Raw genomic sequence first — 23,345 nt, 5'->3', positions numbered from 1 at the left:
TTTTTTTTTTTTTTTTTTTTTTTTTTTTTGCTGTACGTGAGCCTCTCACTGCTGTGGCCTCTCCCGTCGTGGAGCCCAGGCTCCAGACACGCAGGCTCAGCAGCCATGGCCCACAGGCGCAGCTGCTCTGCAGCATGCGGGACCCTCCCAGACCGGGGTACGAACCCGTGTCCCCTGCATCGGCAGGCGGACTCCCAACCACTGCACCACGAGGGAAGCCCAATTTTTAGTTTTTTAAGGAACCTCCATACTGTTCCCCATAGTGGCTGTATCAATTTACATGTGGAGACAATATTTTTATCCATTGTTTACTGACTCCACAGTGTGCTCTTTACCACAAGGGCATCCTTCACTAAGGAAATATACAATGATCCTTAGTGACCCATTAATAAAAGCTTGCATTTAATATTTACATAGATTAAATTTTCCCCATTTCTAACTATAAAAACTACAGCAGCAGATAATAAAAAGAAGTATAACATTTTTAATATGTTGAGAAACTTTGGCATTTTGCCATTCTGAAATCACAAGATTTGAGGCATTTATGAAAACTATAATACTATTGTTTTGCAAATCAAAATTTTATCTCTTTATTTCTTTTTACAGTTATTACAACATGACATAAAATTCACAAATACTTATAAGACAATTTTTTCTTAACAATAAATGGACTATTTATTCAAGCCTATAATATATTATCAAGTTTCTAGACTAGTAACACTGGGTCGGCCAAAAAGTTCATTCGGGTTTTTCTGTAGCATCGTATATGGAAAAACCCGAATGAACTTTTTGGCCAACCCAATATACTCATATCGAATATAGTGGGAAAAACTTCATTTCTCAATTTGCAGGTTATCTAAGAGAACCTAGGTTTTAGTGAATAAATTGTCCAATATTTAAAGAATAGCTTGCTTATTCTTTCTTTTTCTGGTAAAGATTTATCCTATGTTTATTCTAACTACTCTTACAAACTCCCCTTATGTAAAATTATTTTACAAACTAATCACTAGAAAATAATTAATTTGATAATTTGATTCAGACTAAATGTATAATATTATCTGTTTAATCTATGGTTATGCTAACCTAAATGAATTGCCATGCTTCATATTATATATTGAACATAATAATTATAAATTAATTCCATAGTTACTAATATGTGACTCCTAGGCACCGTATGTATTTTATCTTTTTTTTTTTTTTTTTTTTTTTTTTGCATTTTCCAAGTTCAAGACTTTAGTCTTTAAATGGAACCAAAGAAGAATTACATATGTGTAAACATTTTATTTGGGAAAAGGGCAATGCCTTTGTTTTTAGTTTGATAATTTGTAACTCATAGATGATTTCTTAAAAGAGCACTTTACAATTTATCTCCCAAGAGATCTCTCACCCTGAATAGAATTTCTAAGATGAGTCTTTGTGGAAATAATATATTTCTGTTTTTTAATAAAAAAATTTATATATCATGGCATTTGAAACATCGTGGTGAATTTTTTTTTTTTTTTTTTTTTTTTTTGGTACACGGGCCTCTCACTGTTGTGGCCTCTCCTGTTGTGGAGCACATGGCTCATGAGCCCAGCCGCTCCGCGGCATGTGGGATCTTCCCGGACCGGGACACGAACCCGTGTCCCCTGCATTGGCAGGCGGACTCTCAACCACTGCGCCACCAGAGAAGCCCCATTGTGGTGAATTTTAAAAATAAAATTCAAATATATTATTTAATTGAAACATGAATTTAATTTTTCTTTATTAGGCTCCGATAATGCAATTCCACCAGAACCTGTTGTAGGTAAGTTGATATTAAAATGACAAAATTATGCTTTTTCACAATGTGCCTTGAAATAATATTTCTAATTTTTCTACTTGAACACTGAAAAATATCTAAGGGACTGTTATATTCTTCTCAAATTTTAACCTAATACAAATTAATCTGTATGAATTGAGTTAAATAAAAATGTACATTTATAAATATATTTGTATTTTTAAATTTAGTGCCATTTAAGCAGCCTGAAGTAACAGATGAAAAAATGTCACATTATAAATGTGGATTTGAAAAAAAATGGTGTTACAGTAACTAGAATCAAAAATATGATAAGAGAAGTCTTAATTTATCAGATTAATAAAACATAAACTTCAAATTAGATTTTGGTAGCATAGGGCTCTTGCTTTTTCTATTTTTATACCTTCTTAAATCATACCAAAGACATTGAATCTTATATATAATTGTTAAATTCTGCACTGGTTGTGTACAAACTTACAGAATCAATCAAATAAACAAAAATGACTCTAGAAATACACTCTTTATTAAATAAAAAGGCAGTTCCATATTTCTCAGCATATTATTTGTCACCTATCATTTCCATTAAATTTTTTAGCTTTTATTGCATCCTGGTGTCTCTTTTAAATTTAACAGTTTTAAAAGATATGCAAAAGAAATTTATTTTTTAGAATGTTCCACTTTTTCTTAATTGTTCCCCCTCTGCATTCTTTTAGCATTTCCATTTGAGTATAACCTCCATGAGGACAGACATTTTTTTCTTATTTTGTTCACTGGTATAAAATCCCTTTCTGGTCCTTATCTGATAAGGTGTTTGATTTTGATACTTGCCCACCTGATCCACTAGATTCTACCTTTGTGGAATGGGGACCATTCAATATGCATCACTCTGTTGTCACTCATTACCTACTACCAGAAACCTGAGAGATCCTTTAAGACAGGCATTTCCAACACAGGTAAGGCTGAAATAATAATAAGAACACCGCTATAGGCACTCAGGACATGAAGCTTTTTGTAGGGCTGCTGTGAAAAAATAATACTAAATGCCTCTTCCCCATATCCCAAATGCCCAGAATTTACTGTTCTCCTATTTTCTACCTCAGAGGCTACAACATCCAGAGAAGATACTGGTACTGCTGGAATTGGATTCCAGACAGGTGAGAAGGAGCAGCTCCTGTCTTGTTATTACCACTAATTATGACACAGGATATCCTAGAGAGAATTTCTGGAGAACAGTTCATATTTACTCTACCAATACTGCATTTTAGGCAAATTAATTATTTTTCAGTTTTGAATTTTTTTTCTGAAAAGTTGCTAAATAACAGTCTAGAGTCGTAGCTGTAATCCTGAAGTTGGGATTGTAGTAATTGTTATGAAACACTTCTCCTGTGGATTTACATATATCATGAGCTTTGACAAGGGAAGAGTGAGAAAACTTTGTATTCCTGAGAAACTGAGAAGAGTTACAGGAACCTAGGAAACATGTCTGTCCCACGTAGATGTATGCTTTTCACAAGGAAGTGATGAAGAGCACAGTATTTTCCCAGTGTCTCAAGTTCTCAGCACACTCATGGCTTCTGTTTGAAACCAATGTAGCATCAGAAAGCCAAGTCATAGGGAGTAAGACAGGAGAGGGTGGGAGAAACCCACCCTGTTTCCTCGATGTAGAATGCCAGGAAGTGTATTTCTGGTTGAGAACATTGTCACTATTATTGCTTTGGTAATAAAATGGTTAATGAAAAACTACACAGAGCTCATCAACAGAGAAGAGTCAGTGAGCAGTCCAGTTGGATACTATGAAGATATACCTAGGTTCTTTCTAGAAGCATGCTTTTAGGGAAGAAACATGAGCACCATGGTGACTACATTTCATTTTGTGTTTCAGGCACCACTGAGTTAGCCCCTGGCACAACTGTTGCCCCTGGCAATTTCAACACAGGTGAGTCAACAAGGTGACATATAATCTTCCACAGTCCTCCCACAAATTAGATGTCTCCTCTGTTACTATCTTTTGCAGACCTCCTGCCATATCCTTTCCATGATCCTTAAATATTCTCCAGTTAACTCTTTCCTCCTTCTCTCCCACAGAAGGAGAAAGTGAAACAACCAGAGTTGGAATAGCCAAAGGTGAGCCCTGCTAAGCTAATACCTGAACTTTATGATACCTTCACAAAAACAATCTTATGAAAATATATCTGCACTGTTTATATATGTTATATTGAGCAAATTCAGAAAAACAAGACAAGACAGTTTCCTTATTTCCTGAGCTTATAAGTGCCTTCACTAGACTATTGTGAAGTCAAACTAGGATAGATAAACTGGTAATGTAGAGAGAAATTTCCTATCTCCCCTCCAAAAAAGGGGACCTGATAGTTGAGCACTTTCTCAGTAAAATTGTAGAAAGACATGTTACAAGGGGCATATATGGATCACTTACTTGTACTAAAAGTCTCAGGGTTATAGTTTGCTATTGCACGGAGACTTTAGATTCCTACTTAAATCACGTGGTGAACAGCAATTGAGCTAGTGACCACTGACCCTTTCTTGTTTTAGGTACTACAGGTAGAGTCTCTGGAAAAACTCTGGAACCTGGAAGTTACAACACAGGTATCTGGACAGTGGCACCTTGGGTGATATATTCTGACAAAAGCACAGTGTGTACTTTCCCACACCCTAGTCTTTACTCCTTTCTTTCTTTTCTCTGTCAGAGGTCACCACTTCCACGAGAAGAAGTGGGACCACCCAACCAGAACTTCCAGGAGGTGAGCTCTTTTAATCTGAGGCTTTGGGACTTTCATCAAATCTCTGTTTGTGTGAATGCAGTGAACACATTAGTGTGAAAGTGGGCAAAGGAAAGGGGCCTGAATTTCCTCTGGGAACACAATATGCCAGAGTCACAAACCTGGGTCTGCCTAAGAATTCCATGACCTCAGATATCTCCATCTGGATTTCCAGAGGCATGGGCTTGCAGAGCTAGTTGTTGAATGGCATGAATGAGGGTGACTGCTAGCCAGCCCCTGCCTACCAAGTCCCCTATCCTTTTATATGGTTTGCCATGTTCTCATAACACTTACTAACATCTAACACATCGACCTATTTATTATGTTTATTGTTCACTGTTGGTCTTCAGTTGCTAGAATGTAACTTGCATTAGGGGAGGGATCTTTGAATATTCTGCTTGCTGATATATGCAAGGGCCTAAAACAATACTGCACAGAAGAGGATTAATACATACTAGTGGAATGATGAAATGTATACTTATTTTGAGGCTTCACTCTATTTGCTTTAATAGGTATCACCATGGTTTTACCTGGAGCCAGCAGCAGTTCACAGAGTTCCATGTCAGGTAAGATGGACTAAATAAGTTAACCTTATCAGAGTATTAGAGTCAAGGAGATCTATTTTAAATATCTGAATATCAAATTAGCTCAAGTAATTGATGAGTAAAACTTAGAAAGACGAACCCTTCATCTGCCTTTTCCCTCCTTCAGGCAACTCTGTCACCACTCTAGGGAGCCCAGGGTCTGGAAGTGAAACAGGTGAGGGTGACATAAGGTCTCCTTTCACTTTCAGTGACTCTATGGAAAGGGAACTCTAATAACAATAATGATCAATAGGTGGGTCAGGAAAGGAAACTGTGGGAGTAATTGATGGTTCATTTCCTACAGAATCAAAGATCTGCAGGACAGGTCTCCAGTGATTCAAGGCTGCATAGCTACTTCAGTATTCACTGGGAAGTTAATGCTGTGTTGATCCCTTTATTTTTCTCACTTTAGGTACTTCAGGAGAATTCTCTAAGACAACCATATCTGGAAGTTCCCACACAGGTAGGTTAACAAGAAGGAAATCTTGCTAATTAACCTCATAATATAGTTAGTAGACCTGTTCTGATAAAATATCAGCATCATTCTTTTCTTAATATTCCAAATCCTCAGAACTCATCATTCATCACTTTATTTCCTCAGAGGCCACAAGATTAATAGGAGGCAGTGGCACACCTGTAACTGGACTCAGACCTGGTACAAATGGGTTGCTCATAGTTTGGGGTTTAGCATGAATTATGATTCTCCATAGGTTTGCCTGTTGGGAGTTGTGATCTCCTGCAGAGTAGTTTTCATTGGCTTTTAGGATTTTCTTAGATTTAACATGTTATGGAAGAACTTTCAATACTAGCATCTAGCCTCACAGATGTAACTTTCTAAAGATGGGCTGGTGTGTAATCCGTGTGAGGGGTTTCTCCTTGGGATGGCATACACATCAGGGGGACCAAGGAATATTACACACCTAGGAAGAAGAGAAAGCAATGTGAACAGGCCTATCTATATAAAGGTTTTCTTGCTCAAATAATCAATAATGATATTCAGTATTTTCCTTGACGCATTCAAATATTCTTCTGGTTTTTGGCCCACAGTAGATAGCACTGCAGTACCAGGAGGTCAAGCAACTGGGAGTGTGACAGGTGAACCTGGGAAAAAACCACCTTGTTTTCCTGTCTTGGAATAAATGGGTTGTCTGAGAAAGTTGCCTCAACTTGGGAACATTTTGATTGCTTTTTTAATGGCATTTGTCATAGAAAAGGTTTATGACTCTCACCTCATCAGGAAGCAGTGAAAGGACCCTTTGTTATAGCACATTTCTTCTAGAGGCAGGTCTTTAGGAGACAAACACAAGTCACTGTGATGACTTTAGACCCTTTGTGTTTCAGGCACCACTGAGGTAATTCCTGGCACAACTGTTGCCCTTGGCAGTTCCAACACAGGTGAGTCGACAAAATGGCAGGAAATCTTCCATGGATCCAGCTATGATGAGTTTACTCCAGTGCTATCCTGTGTAGGAGAACTACCACATATTTTCCATGGTCCTTGCATGGTTTCTAATCATCTCTCTTTCATTTTCCCCTCTCTCAGAGGCCACAACTTCTGTAGAAGAAAGTAGAACATCAAGAGTTGGAATAATCATGGGTGAGCACTGCTGAGTCACTACTTGTACTTTCTAATGTCTTCCTAATAAAAAGTCTTGTCTGAAATATATCAAAACTCTTTGAATTTCCATATTCAGCATATTGGGCAAAATTTTAGCAGATGTTCAATATTTGACATCAATAAATTCAGTTCAGACACTTCAACTTTTCTTGCTTGTGTTCTAACAAGCCTTCATCAGGGCATCACGGGGCCCATTCCTGATAGTTATACAGGTGATTTGCCCTCAAATCTATCTTCCTTTAACTAGACCTTAAAAGGGGGTCTCAGTGTTGGAGGACTTTCTCCATAAATTTGAGAAGGGAATGATATGTTTTGAAGGAAATACCTGGAGGATCTCTTGATTCACTGGTATATGGGAGAAACAGTTTTTTTTAAAAGCCTATGCCCATTTCATGATGTGCAACAAGTTGACCACAGCCCTTTTTTTTTCTTTTTTTTTATTTCAGGCACAATTGAGAGCATCTCTGGCAAAACTCTGGGACCTGGAAGTGCCAACACAGGTCAGGAGTCCTAAACGTGGACCTTCAGGAGATATAGACTGTGGAAGCCCAGAATGTCCTGTCCACACCCCAAATCTTTACTCCTTTCTTCTTTTCTTCTCTCAGAAGCCACAAGTTCCACAAGAGGCAGTGAGACCTCCCAAGGAGGACTACCAGGAGGTGAGTTTTTCAGTCCAAGGCCTAGGTTCTCATTATTTCTTTATTTGGATCACTTCAATGAGCAAATGAATGGTAAGGAGTATGATGGAAGGACTTGCCATATTTGTTGGTTCAAAAACTCAGGAGCTTCCTGGGTGAAATCTGAAACTTGACTCCATCCACAAAGGGCAAGGTGAGACTGAAGAAAGAGGCAAACCACTCCATGTTGCTGGGTAGCAGGTTTAACAAGCAAGGGAACTTACATGCAAAGCTTGTGTTGGGCAGCTATAAGACAAGTAGATCTCTGCATCTGCCTGCCAGAATCTTAAAAGTTTATGTAGAGGCCTTAACTGGGTTCAGTCACGTATACCATCCTGAAGGTTTCAATGACACATTGCTCTCTCCAGGCTGCATCCTTGAAAATGACTCCCACTATGGGAACTGTGGTCAGAACGTAAGTTCCAAGGCCAGGGAATGGGGCGAGGTGTCACTGATTGCCTGGGTCTAGCTTTAGGATCAACTAGTTGTACATCCTCTCCATGACAGTCCTCTTCTTCAACAATACTGTACCATATGAACCCGGGTAATTATTCTTCCTGGGAATTCCAAGACCACAGATGTCTCAATCAAGCTGTCCTCAGTGTTCTGGTTTACAAAGATTTTTTTTTTCCTGTAAAAAGGTATGCATACATATTGCATATATCCCAACCCCTTCCCCCAGTACTTCCAATCCTCCTTACCCAGCTTGCCTTCCTGCCATAGCCTGCTGTCTATCATCTCTCCCATACTTATGCATGATGTTTATTATTTATTTTCTATCTCCCCTCAATGGAAAAGTTCATGAAGGCAACTGATTATCAAAATGTTCCAAGTTATATCAAAGATTCTTTCTTACAAAGATTAAACCATACTTTATTCCCTTACTTAGGCACCTCTGGCACACCAGGTGGATATGTCTCTGGAAGTAAAACAGGTAAGGGTGATTTTTACTGCTGCTTCCTCTTACTACATAGTAAAAGGGAACCCCATGTGCAACACATCCATCCAAAGCTGACTTGAGAAATGAAATGCTGTAAAATTGTTTATTTTCAATTTTTTTCATAGACAGTCTTCAGAAAAGGATACCAGTGCTTTAGGGCCACACTGATGATTCCAAGATGAACTGAGGAGGAAATGCTGTACTGCAACATTTACTTTTTGCATTTTAGGTATCACTGGAGAATTGTCTGGAACAACCATTGCATCTGAAATTTCTAACACCGGTAGGTTAGCAAGAAGGAAATTCCCCATATTTAATCTCAGATGTCATGATCTCACTTTTAGGGCTTCTATAATAAAAAATACTCCAATATCTCTTCCCAGTATTCCAAATTCCCAGACTTCATCATTATCCTATTTCTTCCCTCAGGGGCCACAATTTCCACAGAAGAGACTAGAACTGGAGCTCAAACAGGTGAAAACAAAGAGCCTGTGATTTGAGGCCATCAGTTTTAGGACTCTCTAGGCTTTCCTTGAGAAAGTTTGTGTGTAATTTAGGGACACTGCAAGTGAGTCAAAATAGGTTTGCTATTAGAGATAAAATCTTTTTGAAAATCCATTAAATACAGAATTGAGCTTCACTGCTTCAAGTCTAAAGAAGGGATGGGATTTCTCCATTGGTATTACAAATATCACCAGCATATTAGCCAGAATCCAAAAAGAATTCTCTTTTTTTTGTCAATTCCTTCTAGCTGAAATAATACAGAGTGCAGAGTGATTTCTGCCCTATGGAAATCTTTGTCTGAGCTTCCAAATTCCAGAGTGTTAATATTGTCCCAAATCCCTGAATTCATATACAGCAGAATACTCTCTCTCTCTCTCTCTCTCTCTCTCTAAATCTCTCTCTGTCTCTCACTCAATCTCTTTGTCTTGTCTTCTCTTCAGACTGCTCTACCAGGGAGCCAGGTCTCTGAGAGTCAAACAGGTGAACATGAGAAAATATAAATATCTCCCTGGTATTTACCAATACTCAGAATAAGAGGACTTCTATTGTGAAAATATAGTTTTACTTAATTTTTTTCTGAAAGAAATGTACTTGTGGAAAGATATGTGAGGAATCCTAGAATAGGACCTCAATGACTGAAAAGAAACATAATGATTTTCTTCTTAGCTCTTCTTTGAACGTAAAGGAAATGACATATAATCCCTTTTCCTTTGTGATTTCAGGTACCAGTGGTGTAGTCTCCAGCCCAGCTATTACATCTGGAAGTTCCAGCACTGGTAATGGAATAGATACAAAGGCAATCATCCCTTGTCTAACCTCAGGGAGAAATATGTATCCCCAAACATACTTTCCACTTTCCTTATTTCTTTTTTCCAGAGTCTAAAACTTCCTTAGAAAGCCTCAGAGTCATTGTGATGAAATTAGTGAGAACTAGGATTCCCAGAGGTTAGCATTGCTGTTGAGAACCATCATGAGTTTGCCTCTGGATCAGAGAGATTGTACAGGAAGGGCAGGCCCTCCAGCCAATATGCAGGGCCCAAAATACTGTTGATTCACAACCCCCAGCTGGTTTCTGGACCAGCCTTTTCCCACGCCTGGCACTGTGGTGTGGATTTCTGAAGAGGGCAGTAGGAGTAGTAATTCCCTGGAAGACTAACCCACTGGATATTACAGGCATTACTGCAGGAGTCAACACTGTCCAAGAAGGTTCTGTCTCAGGTAAAAGGATGACTAAAATGAACTTAGAAAACTTTGCCTCCCATTTGACTTGTATCTTGAGCTTTAAATTCTAAATTGCCTAATGGTTGGTTGCCTCCATGAATGATTAAAGGTCATAACATACACAGAATCTTTTTCCTGCTTTCAACCATTAGTAATTCTCTCTGGAACATCAGACAATCAAGTCACTGAAAGTAAAGCAGGTAGATGTGGAAAAACTTCCTCTGTTTTTAGCTGAAAATTTTGTGTTATATTTGCTAAGTAGGCCGACTAGAAAATAGGCTTCTTGAGTAAAAAGTCTTCATTTATTCAGTGATGAATCTCTAGTATTCAACAGAGCTCAGTAAATATTTGTTGAATGAATGAAGTAATTGATATACGAGAAAAACACACGTGATTCAATCCAGGAGTAGAAAGGCCAGTGAAACGGCGTGCTTACAGGTCTGCCATCTGGATAAAACGGTCTCTGTGAACAGTGTTTCTGGAAGCTGCCATGCACAATGTAACACTGAATGATATGGCCCTGGAAATATACATTTATTTTTATACATTGATTTGATACTCAGATTACCTCGATGTGGAAGATTCTGTATGATAATCCCATGTTCTTCTCATTTCAGGTACCAAGGGTATGGCCTCAGGTACCACTGTTGAACCTGGAAGTTCCAATATCGGTAGGCTAACAAGCTGTAAAGAAAGCATCCTTTCTAGAAATAAGGTGGCAAAAATGTCTTTCACACTGATCTTCTCACATAAGAACATCATAGCCTATTTTCCCTTCTTCCTAAATCCTCTTTTATCCATTTCTTCTTTTTTTATTTACAGAAGCCACAACTTCCACTGGAGTCATTAGAACTTCTGTAGTGGAATGGAAAATAGATGAGAATTATTGTGTATGTGTGTGTGAGAATTTTGGTTGATAAATTACAGTTGACCCTGAACAACGTGGGTTTGAACTGCACAGGTCCATTTATATGTGGGTTATTTTCAATAGTAAATATTATTGTTACCACATAGTCTGTGGTTGGTTGAATCCACGGATGTGGAATCATGGATATGGAGTATCTGTGGATACAGAGGGCCAACTGTAAATTATGCATGGATTTTTTGACTATGAAGAGAGTCGGCACTCCTAACCCCCACCTTGTTCAATGGTCAACCGTGCTTTTTGTTTCTTGCAGGACAGTTTCTTGGAACTTTTTAGGAACTCTCATCTCAGATCAACAATGTTTTCTTTTGTTACTTGATTTTGAATCAATTTGGGCAGATTTTTGAAGTCCCTCTCTTTCCGTTGTCCAGCCTCATACATGTAGATCCCTGCAAATGAAAGTAGAAGTGATAAATATCTAGAAAGTTTTTTCTATTTGCCATTTTAGGTATCACCACGAAATTAAATGATGGAAAGACAGTCCCAGAGGGTTCTATTTCAGGTAAACAGAAGGCTACAATGAACACAGAAAATTGACCTCTGTTCATTAGATTCTTCCTTGAGTACAAAAGTGGCTGAAATGTGCAGTGCTTATCCCAATAACTGTCTATGTTACATTCAAAAGTTTTCCTATTTTCATCCTCTTAGGAGCTACCACTGGAGTATCAATAAATGAAGAAACTGGAAACACATTAGGTGACTATGGTGGGAAGGGGGCCAGAAGAACAAGAAAGCAGAGCATGAATAACCCCTATCTTACTACCATTAAATTCCAGAAGAGGGGTCTCCTATGCTGAGGAATTTGCATCTTTGTTTGATTTGGGAATTAAAACTATGCATAAGAGAACACAAATAATTCACAAGCATTTGAAAAAGCCCAAAAGATGATCAGAGTCCCCCATGGGATGAAAAGTCACCACTTCTCTTTTTGTTGCAGGTACCACAAGGGTAGCTTCTGGCACTACACTTGAACCTAGGAGTTCAAACACAGGTGAGACAACCAACTGGAGAGAATTCTCCACAAGAAAATCTCTACTAGTAAAGTATCTTTCATGGTGCTGTTATCAAGAAAGTTTTTTCTTAGAATGCTTAACTTTCCTGAATGCTTAACTTTTCTCAGAATGCTAAATCCTCTTCATCTTACTTTTTTTTTTTTTTACTTTTCTTCTCTCTTAGAAGCTAGTACACCCTCTGGAGACAGTGGGACCACAGAAACTGGAATATATACATGTCAGCACACAAGCTTCATAACCTCTCCACTTTTCACTTACAATAGCAATAATAGCTAACTCTTTTGAACACTAACTATGTGCCAGGAACTATTCTACAACTTATTATTATTTCTTTTCCCTCACACCAAACTGTGAGGTAAGTACTACTGTTTTCACAGATAAGAAAATCTATGGCTCAGAGATATTAACTAAAGTGTGCAAGGTCACACAGCAAATAAACAGCAGATTTCAACTCAGGCCATCTGGCTTCAAGGTCCATCCACTTAGCTATGCTCCTCTGTTACTACTACCACACTATTTCACTAGATTTCTTTGTCACATGTCTAAACTTTTCTTGCACATTAAAATTTCAGTAACATCAATACTTTACCCAGATGAAAATTCAATGGGCAATCAACCTTTCACTGTTCATTCTTCTAGGGGGATCTAGTAGTGAAGTCACTGGCATTCAAACAGATAAGTAAAGGAAACTACATTTGTTTCACTGACATTGATCCCAGAGAAAGGAATAGTTATCATTGAGACTCCCACAACCACCCAACATTGCACCTTCCCCCCACCAAATTTTTATTGGGATGAAATATTACATTAGAAAAAAATATTAAAAACTCTGGAAAAAGCTATCCCTGAAAACAACATTTTAACGTAATAAAGAATTCTGTAGTTTCCCCATTCTATTCTAGAATACGCTCTTCTTATTGTAGGAATAAAATTGACATAATGATACCATTCAATTTTTTTAAAAAACATCTTTATTGGAGTATAATTGCTTTACAATGTTGTGTTAGTTTCTGCTGTACAACAAAGTGAATCAGCTATATGTATACATATATCCCTATATCCCCTCCCTCTTGTGTCTCCCTCCCAACCTCCCTATCCCACCCCTCTAGGTGGTCACAAAGCACTGAGCTGATCTCCCTGTGCTATGCAGCTGCTTCCCACTAGCTATCTATTTTACATTTGGTAATGTATATATGTCCATGCCACTCTCTCACTTCACCCCAGATTACCCTTCCCCCTCCCCATGTCCTCAAGTCCGTTCTCTACATCTGCATCTTTATTCCTGTCCTGCCCCAAGGTTCTTCAGAACCTTTATATATTCCATATATATGTGTTAGCATATGGCAAATGTTTTCTTCTTTCTGACTTACTTCACTCTGTATGAAAGACTCTAGGTCCATCCACTTCACTATAAATAACTCAATTTCACTTCTTTTTTATGGCTGAGTAATATTCCATTATATATATGTGCCACATCTTCTTTATCCATCATCTGTCAGTGGACACTTAGGTTGCTTCCATGTCCTGGCTCTTGTAAATAGAGCTGCAATGAACATTGTGGTACATGACTCTTTTTGAATTATGGTTTTCTCAGGGTATATGCCCAGTAGTGGGATTGCTGGGTTGTATGGTAGTTCTATTTTTAGTTTTTTCAGGAACCTCCATACTGTTCTCCATAGTGGCTGTATAAATTAACATTCCCACCAACAGTGCAAGAGGGTTCCCTTTTCTCCATACCCTCTCCAGCATTTATGGTTTGTAGATTTTTTGATGATGGCCATTTTGACTGGTGTGAGGTGATACCTCATTGCAGTTTTGATTTGCATTTCTCTAATGATTAGTGATTTTGAGCATCATTTCATGTGTTTGTTGGCAATCTGTATATCTTCTTTGGAGAAACGTCTATTTAGTTATTTTGCCCAATTTTGGACTGGGTTGTTTTTTTTTTTTGATATTGAGCTTCATGAGCTGCTTGTATATTTTGGAGATTAATCCTTTGTCAGTTGCTTCATTTGCAAATATTTTCTCCCATTCTGAGGGTTGTATTTTGGTCTTGTTTATGCTTTCCTTTGCTGTGCAAAAACTTTGAAGTTTTATTAGGTCTCATTTGTTTATTTTTGTTTTTATTTCCATTTCTCTAGGAGGTGGGTCAAAAAGGATCTTGCTGTGATTTATGTCACAGAGTGTTCTGCCTATGTTTTCCTCTATGAGTTTGATAGTTTCTGGCCTTACATTTAGGTCTTTAATCCATTTTGAGTTTATTTTTGTGCATGGTGTTAGGCAGTGTTCCAATTTTATTCTTTTACATGTAGTTGTCCAGTTTTCCCAGCACCACTTATTGAAGAGGCTGTTGTTTCTGAATTCTGTATTCTTGACTCCTTTATCTCTGGGCTTTCTGTCCTTATCCATTGATCTATATGTCTATTTTTGTGCCAGTACCATACTGTTTTGATTACTGTAGTATATTCTGAAGTCAGGGAGCCTAATTCCTCCACCTCCATTTTTCTTTCTCAAGATTGCTTTTGTTCTTCACGGTCTTTTGTGTTTTCATACAAACTGTGCAATTTTTTATTCTAGTTCTGTGAAAAATCGCATTGGTAGTTTGATAGGGATTACACTGTATCTGTAGATTGTTTTGGGCAGTATGGTCTTTTTCACAATGTTGATTCTTCCAGTCCAAGAACATGGTATATCTCTCCATCTGTTTGTATCATCTTTAATTTCTTTCACCAGTGTCTTATAGTTCTCTGCATACAGGTCCTTTGTATCCTTAGGTAGGCTTATTCCTAGGTATTTTATTCTTTATGTTGCAATGGTAAATGGCAGTGTTTTCTTAATTTCTCTTTCAGATTTTTCATCATTAATGTATAGGAATGCAAGAGATTTCTGTGCATTAATTTTGTATCCTGCTACTTTACCAAATTCATTGATTAGCTCTAGTAGTTTTCTGGTAGCATGTTTAGGATTCTGTATGTATAGTATCACATCATCTGCAAACAGTGACAGTTTTACTTCCTCTTTGCTGATTTGGATTCCATTTATTTCCTTTTCTTCTCTGATTTGCTGTGGCTAAAACCTCCAAAACTATGTTGAATAGTAGTGGTGAGAGTGGGCAAACTTGTCTTGTTCCTTATCTTAGTGGAAATGGTTTCAGTTGTTTGCCATTGAGGATGATGTTGGCTGTGGGTTTGTCATATATGGCTTTATTATGTTGAGGTAAGTTCCCTCTATGCCTACTTTCTGGAGGGTTTTTATCATATGTGGGTGATGAATTTTGTCAAAATTTTCTCTGCATCTATTTAGATGACCATATGGTTTTTCTCCTTCAATTTGTTAATATGGTGTATCACATTGATTGATTTGCATATATTGGAGAATCCTTGCATTCCTGGGATAAACCCCATTTGATCATGGTGTATGATCATTTTAATGTGCTGTTGGATTCTGCTTGCTAGTATTTTGTTGGGGAATTTTGTGTCTATGTTCATCAGTGATGTTGGCCTGTAGTTTTCTTTTTTTGTGACATCTTTGTCTGGTTTTGGTATCCGGGTGATGGTGGCCTCGTAGAATGAATTTGGGAGTGTTCCTCCATCTGCTATATTTTGGAAGACTTTGAGAAGCATAGGTTTTAGCTCTTCTCTCAATGTTTGATAGAATTCCCCTGTGAAGCCATCTGGTTATAGCCTTTTGTTTGTTGGAAGATTTTAAATCACAGTTTCAATTTTAGTGCTTGTGATTGTTCTGTTTATATTTTCTATTTCTTCCTGGTTCAGTCTTGGAAGGTTTTTCATTTCTAAGAATTTGTCCATTTCTTCCAGGTTGTCCATTTTATTGGCATATAGTTGCTTGTAGTAATCTCTCAAATACCATTCAATTTTGTTTTCAGGTACTACTGGAGTGTATCGTGGTAGTACCATCTCACCTTGGAGTTCCAACACAGGTGAATCAATGGGGAAACAGGCGCTATAATTTCTTTCTTGGGGCAAGTTCTAGAGCAATAGCACATGATGCCTTTTTATGACTTTCTATTAGATTTCACTACTCTCTACCTTTTCATTCTTAGAAGCTACAACTTTCAGAGAAGGAAGCATAACCAAAGAAAAGGATGAAGCTTGAATTTATGAAAATTATATCATTTCTTCTGGGATAAACCTTATACTGTAATTCTTAAGAGAGAAGTCCAGAAAGGATTCCCTTTTTGACATTCAAGCTATTACCTGGGTGTGAGATGGAGGCATTATATGTCCATATAATTATAAGTAGGGAAGCAGAGATGATGGAAGTAACTCTGGAAGTTTAGTTCTATTAAATTTTTGATTTTGGATGTTATGAATTTATTCACTTTATACAATTAAATGCATTTAGACAAATATTGTTTTTATTTATTGTCATTAGGAGCCACCACTGGCACATCTGAGAGGCCAAGTCCTGGAAGTGAAATAGGTAAATATGGGAGAGGCCCAGTGACCTCTGATATTTAACCTTAAGAAGCAAATCATCAAGGCCTGGACATAAGCCAATGTTTTTATTGTTGCCCTGAATTTAAAAATAGAGAATGCACCTACTTTTGACAGGATAGCCCCAAGAAGAGTCTTCTACTTTCAAGTCCCAGAGATCTTGTTGGCCATGCTCTTCTTGGGATGTTAAATACATCACTATTGGGATTCTCTGTTTCTCTCTTCTACTTCAGGTACCACTAGTGTAGTCTCTGACACAACAGTTGCATCTGGAAACTCTAACACAGGTAAAGCAATAACCTAATGGGGAGTATAAAGAACTTCAGTAATGAGATAGCCTCCTCCCTTCAACTCTTGCACCTAAAAACACACATTCCCTACCATACCCAGTGGATACCACCCAACTTTTCTGAGTACATGAGTCTTCAGTATTTAGTATTTCTTTGTTTCACTTAGGGGCCACAACTTCTTTGGGAAGTGGTGAAACCACCCAGGGTAGAATTAAAATAGGTGAGTAATAACAGTCAAAAATTATTTTTCTCTTCATCTTAAAGTATATCACATTGGCTATAATAAAATTAGGGGGAATTCTATTCTACCTGAATCTCTCTTTGGGTACAAATTGTTAGGATGTTAACTGCCCTATATTTTACCCCGTGTGAATTGCCTTTTTTGTACATTTGTAATAAAATGGCATAATAGAAGCCACACTTAAGGCAAGAAAGTTTCTGATATAATTTGTGCTAAACCAAATACTACTTTGAAACCCTAGTAAAAGGGAATCATAAATTGATTCTCTCCTCTTGTGATTTCAGTTACCACGAGGGTGACTACTGGCACAACTATCGCACCTGGGAATATACAGGAGGAAGGAAAAAATTTATAACTGATAGAAGATATAGTGAGGTCAAATGTTGACAGTTTGGGTTTAAGATGCTCTGAGGTGTCCAGTTAGTATGCTCAGCAGGAGTGATAAATGCAACCAGAACACAGAAGAGAAGCTTGCATAGGAGATAGAGATTTGTCAAGTCATTCACTTACAAATGATATTTGAAACTGTGGATGCTGGTGGGTTTCCTTATGATGGGCATATAGAGTGAGAAGAGAAGACAAATAAACAGAAACATGATTCCTTGAGCTACAAAGGTGGGCAAAGGCAAAGGGACCTGAAAAAGGGAGGAGTTGGGGCTCAACAATTGCCAGTATGGTTAAGTCAAATCCATAAGGCAAAGTTTTGGAGTGCTGGAGACTAGGTTGCTTCTAATTTTGGGATTCAGAATGTCAAATCAAACAGGATCAACCAGAATTTGCAGGAGACATATGTGTTTTTAATATTTTGTTTTTTGGAGAGCCTAGCCTTACAATTATAAAACTTTGAAATTAAAAGAGAGAACTGTCTTGAAATAATTAATTAAAATTTCAAGATTCTTGATCCTTTCCATTTTTTAACCTTCAGGAGTCACTAGCATAATTTCAGGGAGCCAATCTACTAGAAGTAAAATGGGTGAAGTTGGGGAAGTTAAAAATGTGAAGATGGGAGAGGCACCCAACTCCATGATACTAGTTCTAGAAAAGAAGGATCCCAGAAGACTGGAGTTTACCACAAGAAATGAAACAGATCAATAAAAAAATGTTTATTTCACCTTTTGGAACAAGGAATCCTAGAGAAGGAATGCATTCTTTTACAGAAACACATGATTTGTCCTAAACCATGATCTCCATCTAATAAGAAAGACATCCCTGCACATTTCCTCTTCTTTATATTCTCTCCCATCCCAGGTACCACTGGGACAGGCTCTAGGACATCCTCACCTGGAAGTTTCAAAACAGGTAAGTCAAATAGTAAAAGGAATTCTCCTTTAAATGGTCATAGGGAGAAGATCATACACTGCTATATAATTTTCATATTTTCAACCTCTCAAGCTTCTCAATTTTTCCTCCTTTGCTCTTACAGAAGCCACAACTTTTAAAGAATATGTTGGAAACACTGAAGCAGGAATTTCATCAGGTGAGTTTTGCCAGATTTTGGATTCTCAATGATTTTTTCATTTGAGTTTACTACATACAGGTTGTGAATGAAAATGCATGACTTAAAAATGGTTTCTTTTAATTTAATAGCATATCATAAGGCCAGCCTAGATTAGCTCCCTGGTTTTTTCTAGAGAACATACTATAGATGTAATTTAATTCTCTAAGCACACTCTTTATTTGAAATTTCACTGCTTTTGTTTTGCCAGGCAATAGCCTGGAATCAGTAGGAGTCACCAATAGCCAAGAAGGTGAATGGAGATCACTATAATAGACACAACTAAATTTGTTAATTAAGGCTTTGGTTGAGATGCCTAATCCTTGATCACAAGTTTAGACAATTTTTTTCTGTTTTTTTTTTATTTTTTTTTTTTTTTTTGATGCTGGAAAACCAGGGAGTTAAGTCACTAGAAGTAAATCATGTAAATAGAGGACAGATATTCTCTCATTTAATATCAGATTCTAGATGATTCTAGATCTAGAGAAATAAGATCTATGGAGCATGACTTTTCCTCCTATATTTTATTTGACCAAGCAGTTATGAGAAAGTGCACAGGAAAATATGCTAGGCTTAACATTTTGTGCAAGAAAAAATTTTAAACAGTTTTCTACTGCTTCAGAGAAACAGGAACACTTGTCAATACCACACTCTTCTTAGGGTGAGAAATGCTTTGTGAGGCTTATCCTTCTCTCTTACTATAGGTACCACTGGGATAGCCTCTGGCACAACAGGTATTCCTGGAAGTTCCAAAACAGGCAAGTAAATATTTAATATGTGGCTCTAAGTAGCTAAGCCTAGAAAAATAAGAGCCTTTCTCTGGAATTTACTGACTGTTGTAACATCAACACAGCAGTCCTGACTTTAGTCTTCTTTGCCTTTCTTAGGAACTAGCACTGGAGCTGGAATGCAAAAAAGTAAGTGTCAGTGGTTCATATCTGTTGAGTTTTCAGTTACTGACTCCTATGCCTTTGCTTCAACCTAGGGGAATGTTGAAGGTAAAGATAAAGGGCCAGGAAATAGGGCAGAATCTCAGTAGAGAATGTCCTCTTCCAGCCATCTAAGGTTGTCTTCTTGCTCTGAGTTTCTGGGCTCCAACCAGAGCCCCGAAGTAAGTGTGTAAAAGTGCACAAGGGCACACTACTAAAGGGAGGAGTAGAGGCTGAAATCCAGCCAGCATTTCTTCAACAAGTTATAAATCCATGGGGTTTCATCTGCCCAGAGGGTTTTTTTTCTGTTTGTTTTTACTTCATAAAGTTGCTCTATGGGCTAGCTGCAGCATTGGCCTAGACTTTCATCTGATTTACTTTCTCTTCCTGCTTTTGATCTTTGAGGCTACCTATAGAAGGTATGTCTGATGTGAAATGTCCTTCATTTGACTTTGCAGGCACTGCTGTGATATCGAGCAAAATTACTGGTGTCTCAGAAAGTTCCAGCCAAGGTAATGGAAATGACTGACAGAGTGAAGTTAACATGTTCAATATTCTTTTTCCCTTTAACACCCAATTGTTTCAGAAAATGGCTATTTATCTCTATGAATATTAAACTTGAACTGTAAAAGAAAAATTGTACCAAATGGAGTTAAATGGGCAAAAAAGACTAAGATTATTAAATAGGAGTCAAGAACATTGCAATAGGTTGAAATTTTGAACTTAACTTTGCTGAAATAAAAGGTGGGAGAGTGTTTAAGTGCTGGGGTTAGCTAGTGGGAAAGTACTAGACAGCGTTAGGGGAGAGGTTGGTTTCTGTGATTTGGTGATCTGTGTTTGCTAATTGGTGCTTATAGAATGAAGTTAGGCTCCTACCTTCCCACAGTGACAGGGAGATAGGGGCACTATGTTTCTTTTCTGTTTTTATTGAAGTATAGTTGATTTACAATATTATATTAGTTTCAGGTATACAGCATAGTGCTTCAATATTTTCATAGATTATACTCCATTTAAAATTATTACAAAATAATGACTATATTCCCTGAAAGTATAATATATACTTGTTGTTTACCTATATTATATACAGTAGTTTGTATCTCTTAATCCCTACCTCTATCTTGCCCTTTCCTTCTTCTCTCTCCCCACTAGTATCCACTAGTTTGTTCTCTATATCTGTGAGTCTGTTTCTATTTTGCTATATACATTTGTTTGTTTTATTTTTTAGGTTCCACATGTAAGTGATAACATACAGTTTCTGTCTTTGTATGACATTTCACTAAGCATAATACTCTCTAGGTCCATTCACATTGTTGCAAATGGCAGAATTTCATTCTTTTTTATGGCAGAGTAATATTCCATTATATACGCATGCACACATATATACTTACTACATCTTCTTTATCCATTCATCTGTTGATGGACACTTGGGTTGCTTCCCTATGTTGGCTATTGTAAATAGTACTGCTTTGTACATTAGGGTGCATGTATCTTTTTGAATTTGTGTTTTTATTTTGTTTGAATATATATCCAGGAGCAGAATTGTGGGGCCATATGGTAGTTCTAATAGATTAAAGACCTAAATGTAAGACCTAAAACCATAAAATTCCTATAAGAGAACATAGGCAGAACACTCTTTGACATAAATCATAGCAATATTTTTTTGGATCTGTCTCCAAAAGCAAAGGAAATAAAAACAAAAATAGGCAAACGATTTTCTCCAGAAGCATTCCCGGTTACAAATTACCTCCCTCCTATCTCCTCAGGCTGTCTCCTTGCAGCCAACAGCAGTCCTCCCCCCAGGTTTGCTCTCCAATCCCCACGTTCAGCTCTCAGCCCCCATGTGCACCGGCAGACACACGTCCCAGATTGGGGCATGCAGGGTTATGGTGCGGACTGTCTGTGTAGGTGTCACTGTGTCCTGTCTGCCACACACCCTCCTTCAACAGCCTCAGATGCTCCCTTTCTGTCCCAACTGATTTCCCTGTCAGTGAGGGGTCTTCCCCAGATGTGGGAGCCTCTCCTGTGCTTCAGCTCCCCACCAGGGGCACAGATCCCATCCTGCTTCCTCTCCTTTTCTTTTTCCCTTCTTTCTTTCATCCTACCCTGTTATGCGGGGATCTTTCTTGTCCTTTCCGGTGTCCAAGGTCTTCTGCTAGTGTTCAGCTGGTGTTCTGTGAGAATTGTTCCATCTGTAGATATACTACTGATGCATTTGTGGAGAGAGATGAACTCTCCATCCTCCTATTCCCCCACCATCTTGGTCAGAATGGCCATCATCAAAAAATCTACAAACAATAAATGCTGGGGATGGTGTGGAGAAAAGGGAACCCTCACGCATTGTTGGTGGGAATGCAAATTGATACAGCCACTATGGAGAACAGTATGGAGGTTGCTTAAAAAGCTAAAAATAGAACTACCATATGACCCAGCAATCCCACTACTGGGCGTATACCCAGAGAAAACCATAATTCAAAAAGACTCATGCACCCCAATGTTCACTGCAGCACTATTTACAATAGCCAGGACATGGAAACAACCTAAGTGTCCATCGACAGATGAATGAATAAAGATGTGGTACATATATACAATGGAATATTACTCAGCCATAAAAAGGAACAAAATTGGGTCATTTGTAGAGACATAGATGGACCATGAAAGAGTCAAAAAGAGAAAAACAAGTGTCATATATTAATGCATATATGTGGAATCTGAAAAAATCGGTATAGATGATCTTATTTACAAAGCAGAAATAGACACACAGGTGTAGAGAACAAAAGTATGGATACCAAGGGGAAAGGGGTGGTGGTGGGATGAACTGGGAGATTGGGGTTGACATATATACACTATTGATACTATGTATAAAATAGATAACTAATGAGAACTTACGGTATAGCACAGGGAACTCTACTCAATGCTCTGTGGTGACCTAAATGAGAAGGAAATCCAGAAAAGAGGGGGATATATATATATATATATATATATATATATATATACACATATAGCTGATTCACTTTGCTGTACAGTATAAACTAAAATAATATTGTGAAGCAACTATACACCAATAAAAAAAGTAAGCAAATGAGACCTAATTAAATTTAAAAGCTTTTGCACAGCAAAGGAAACCATCAACAAACAAAAGACAACCTCCTGAATAAGAGACAATATTTACAAATGATATGACTGACAAGGGGTTAATATCCAAAATATATAAACAACTCCTACAACCCTCCCCAAAAAACTAATATGGGAGAACCAGGAAACCAGGATATAGGAAGCAAAATAGTTAACTGTGAAAATAGTTCTTGTCATTAAGAGAAGGGGGCCCTTAAATGATAAGGCTACCAGGGTCATAGGAAAATACTCAATTCTTCTTTGAGCCAGGAGTTTCTATGTTAGGGCCTGTTTCAATGGCAGGAGCATGAACCAGCATTAGTAGGTGTACTAGTACACTCCAGGTGCTTTGAGACTCTTATTCTTTGTGAAGATGTCTTCAGACACACTCTTCTGAGACCAGAAAAAGTTCACTGCTCTTTCCCTATTCATTTTAGTTACCTCCAAGGAAACATCTGAAACAACCAGTGCTCCTGTAATTTCTACCACAGGTAGGTCAAATAATAATAAATGAACTTTGCTTGGTGGCATCTTAGAAGACAGGGCAGCTTACCTGAAGTTAAACTCTAGCTTTTTTATCCCTCTACTCACCACATTTGTGCCTCTCTTAGCAGTCACTGCTTCCACAGGAGTCAAGGAAACCTCTGGAACTGGAATGCAAACAGATGAATGCTAGCAATACAGACCCTTCAATGATCAGTGTGCCTGTGATTATATATGAGGAGTTGAGTTTGGAGGAGAGGAGTGGTGGGAAAGAAACAGCAAAGAAAGGCCAGGAAGATTATC

General features: G+C 37.9%; 1 protein-coding gene across 1 annotated transcript in view; it reads left to right on the top strand.

Moving 5' to 3' along the window:
• Positions 1 to 23,345, top strand: part of LOC113613083 (mucin-19-like) — a 39,100-nt gene that overhangs the window by 6,626 nt on the left and 9,129 nt on the right. The window contains exons 3-29 of the mRNA XM_027093517.1: positions 1,751 to 1,786; positions 2,878 to 2,931; positions 3,863 to 3,901; positions 4,328 to 4,381; positions 4,483 to 4,536; positions 5,067 to 5,120; positions 5,266 to 5,313; positions 5,551 to 5,601; positions 5,740 to 5,793; positions 8,603 to 8,660; positions 8,757 to 8,847; positions 9,318 to 9,357; positions 9,600 to 9,653; positions 10,716 to 10,769; positions 11,472 to 11,525; positions 11,672 to 11,719; positions 11,961 to 12,014; positions 12,676 to 12,708; positions 15,920 to 15,976; positions 16,432 to 16,479; positions 16,727 to 16,780; positions 16,950 to 17,003; positions 17,309 to 17,368; positions 18,273 to 18,323; positions 18,448 to 18,501; positions 18,731 to 18,772; positions 22,997 to 23,050. Coding sequence (XP_026949318.1) covers positions 1,751 to 1,786; positions 2,878 to 2,931; positions 3,863 to 3,901; positions 4,328 to 4,381; positions 4,483 to 4,536; positions 5,067 to 5,120; positions 5,266 to 5,313; positions 5,551 to 5,601; positions 5,740 to 5,793; positions 8,603 to 8,660; positions 8,757 to 8,847; positions 9,318 to 9,357; positions 9,600 to 9,653; positions 10,716 to 10,769; positions 11,472 to 11,525; positions 11,672 to 11,719; positions 11,961 to 12,014; positions 12,676 to 12,708; positions 15,920 to 15,976; positions 16,432 to 16,479; positions 16,727 to 16,780; positions 16,950 to 17,003; positions 17,309 to 17,368; positions 18,273 to 18,323; positions 18,448 to 18,501; positions 18,731 to 18,772; positions 22,997 to 23,050 — 1,404 coding nt within the window. The remainder of the gene's footprint in view (positions 1 to 1,750; positions 1,787 to 2,877; positions 2,932 to 3,862; positions 3,902 to 4,327; positions 4,382 to 4,482; positions 4,537 to 5,066; positions 5,121 to 5,265; positions 5,314 to 5,550; positions 5,602 to 5,739; positions 5,794 to 8,602; positions 8,661 to 8,756; positions 8,848 to 9,317; positions 9,358 to 9,599; positions 9,654 to 10,715; positions 10,770 to 11,471; positions 11,526 to 11,671; positions 11,720 to 11,960; positions 12,015 to 12,675; positions 12,709 to 15,919; positions 15,977 to 16,431; positions 16,480 to 16,726; positions 16,781 to 16,949; positions 17,004 to 17,308; positions 17,369 to 18,272; positions 18,324 to 18,447; positions 18,502 to 18,730; positions 18,773 to 22,996; positions 23,051 to 23,345) is intronic.

This window comes from Aethalodelphis obliquidens, unplaced genomic scaffold, assembly GCF_003676395.1.
Source record: "Aethalodelphis obliquidens isolate GAN/ISIS:26980383/991018 unplaced genomic scaffold, ASM367639v1 scaffold84, whole genome shotgun sequence".
Lineage (NCBI taxonomy): Eukaryota > Metazoa > Chordata > Mammalia > Artiodactyla > Delphinidae > Aethalodelphis > Aethalodelphis obliquidens.
The sequence above is the reverse complement of the archived record's forward strand: the minus strand, read 5'-3'. Positions and strand labels throughout refer to the sequence as shown.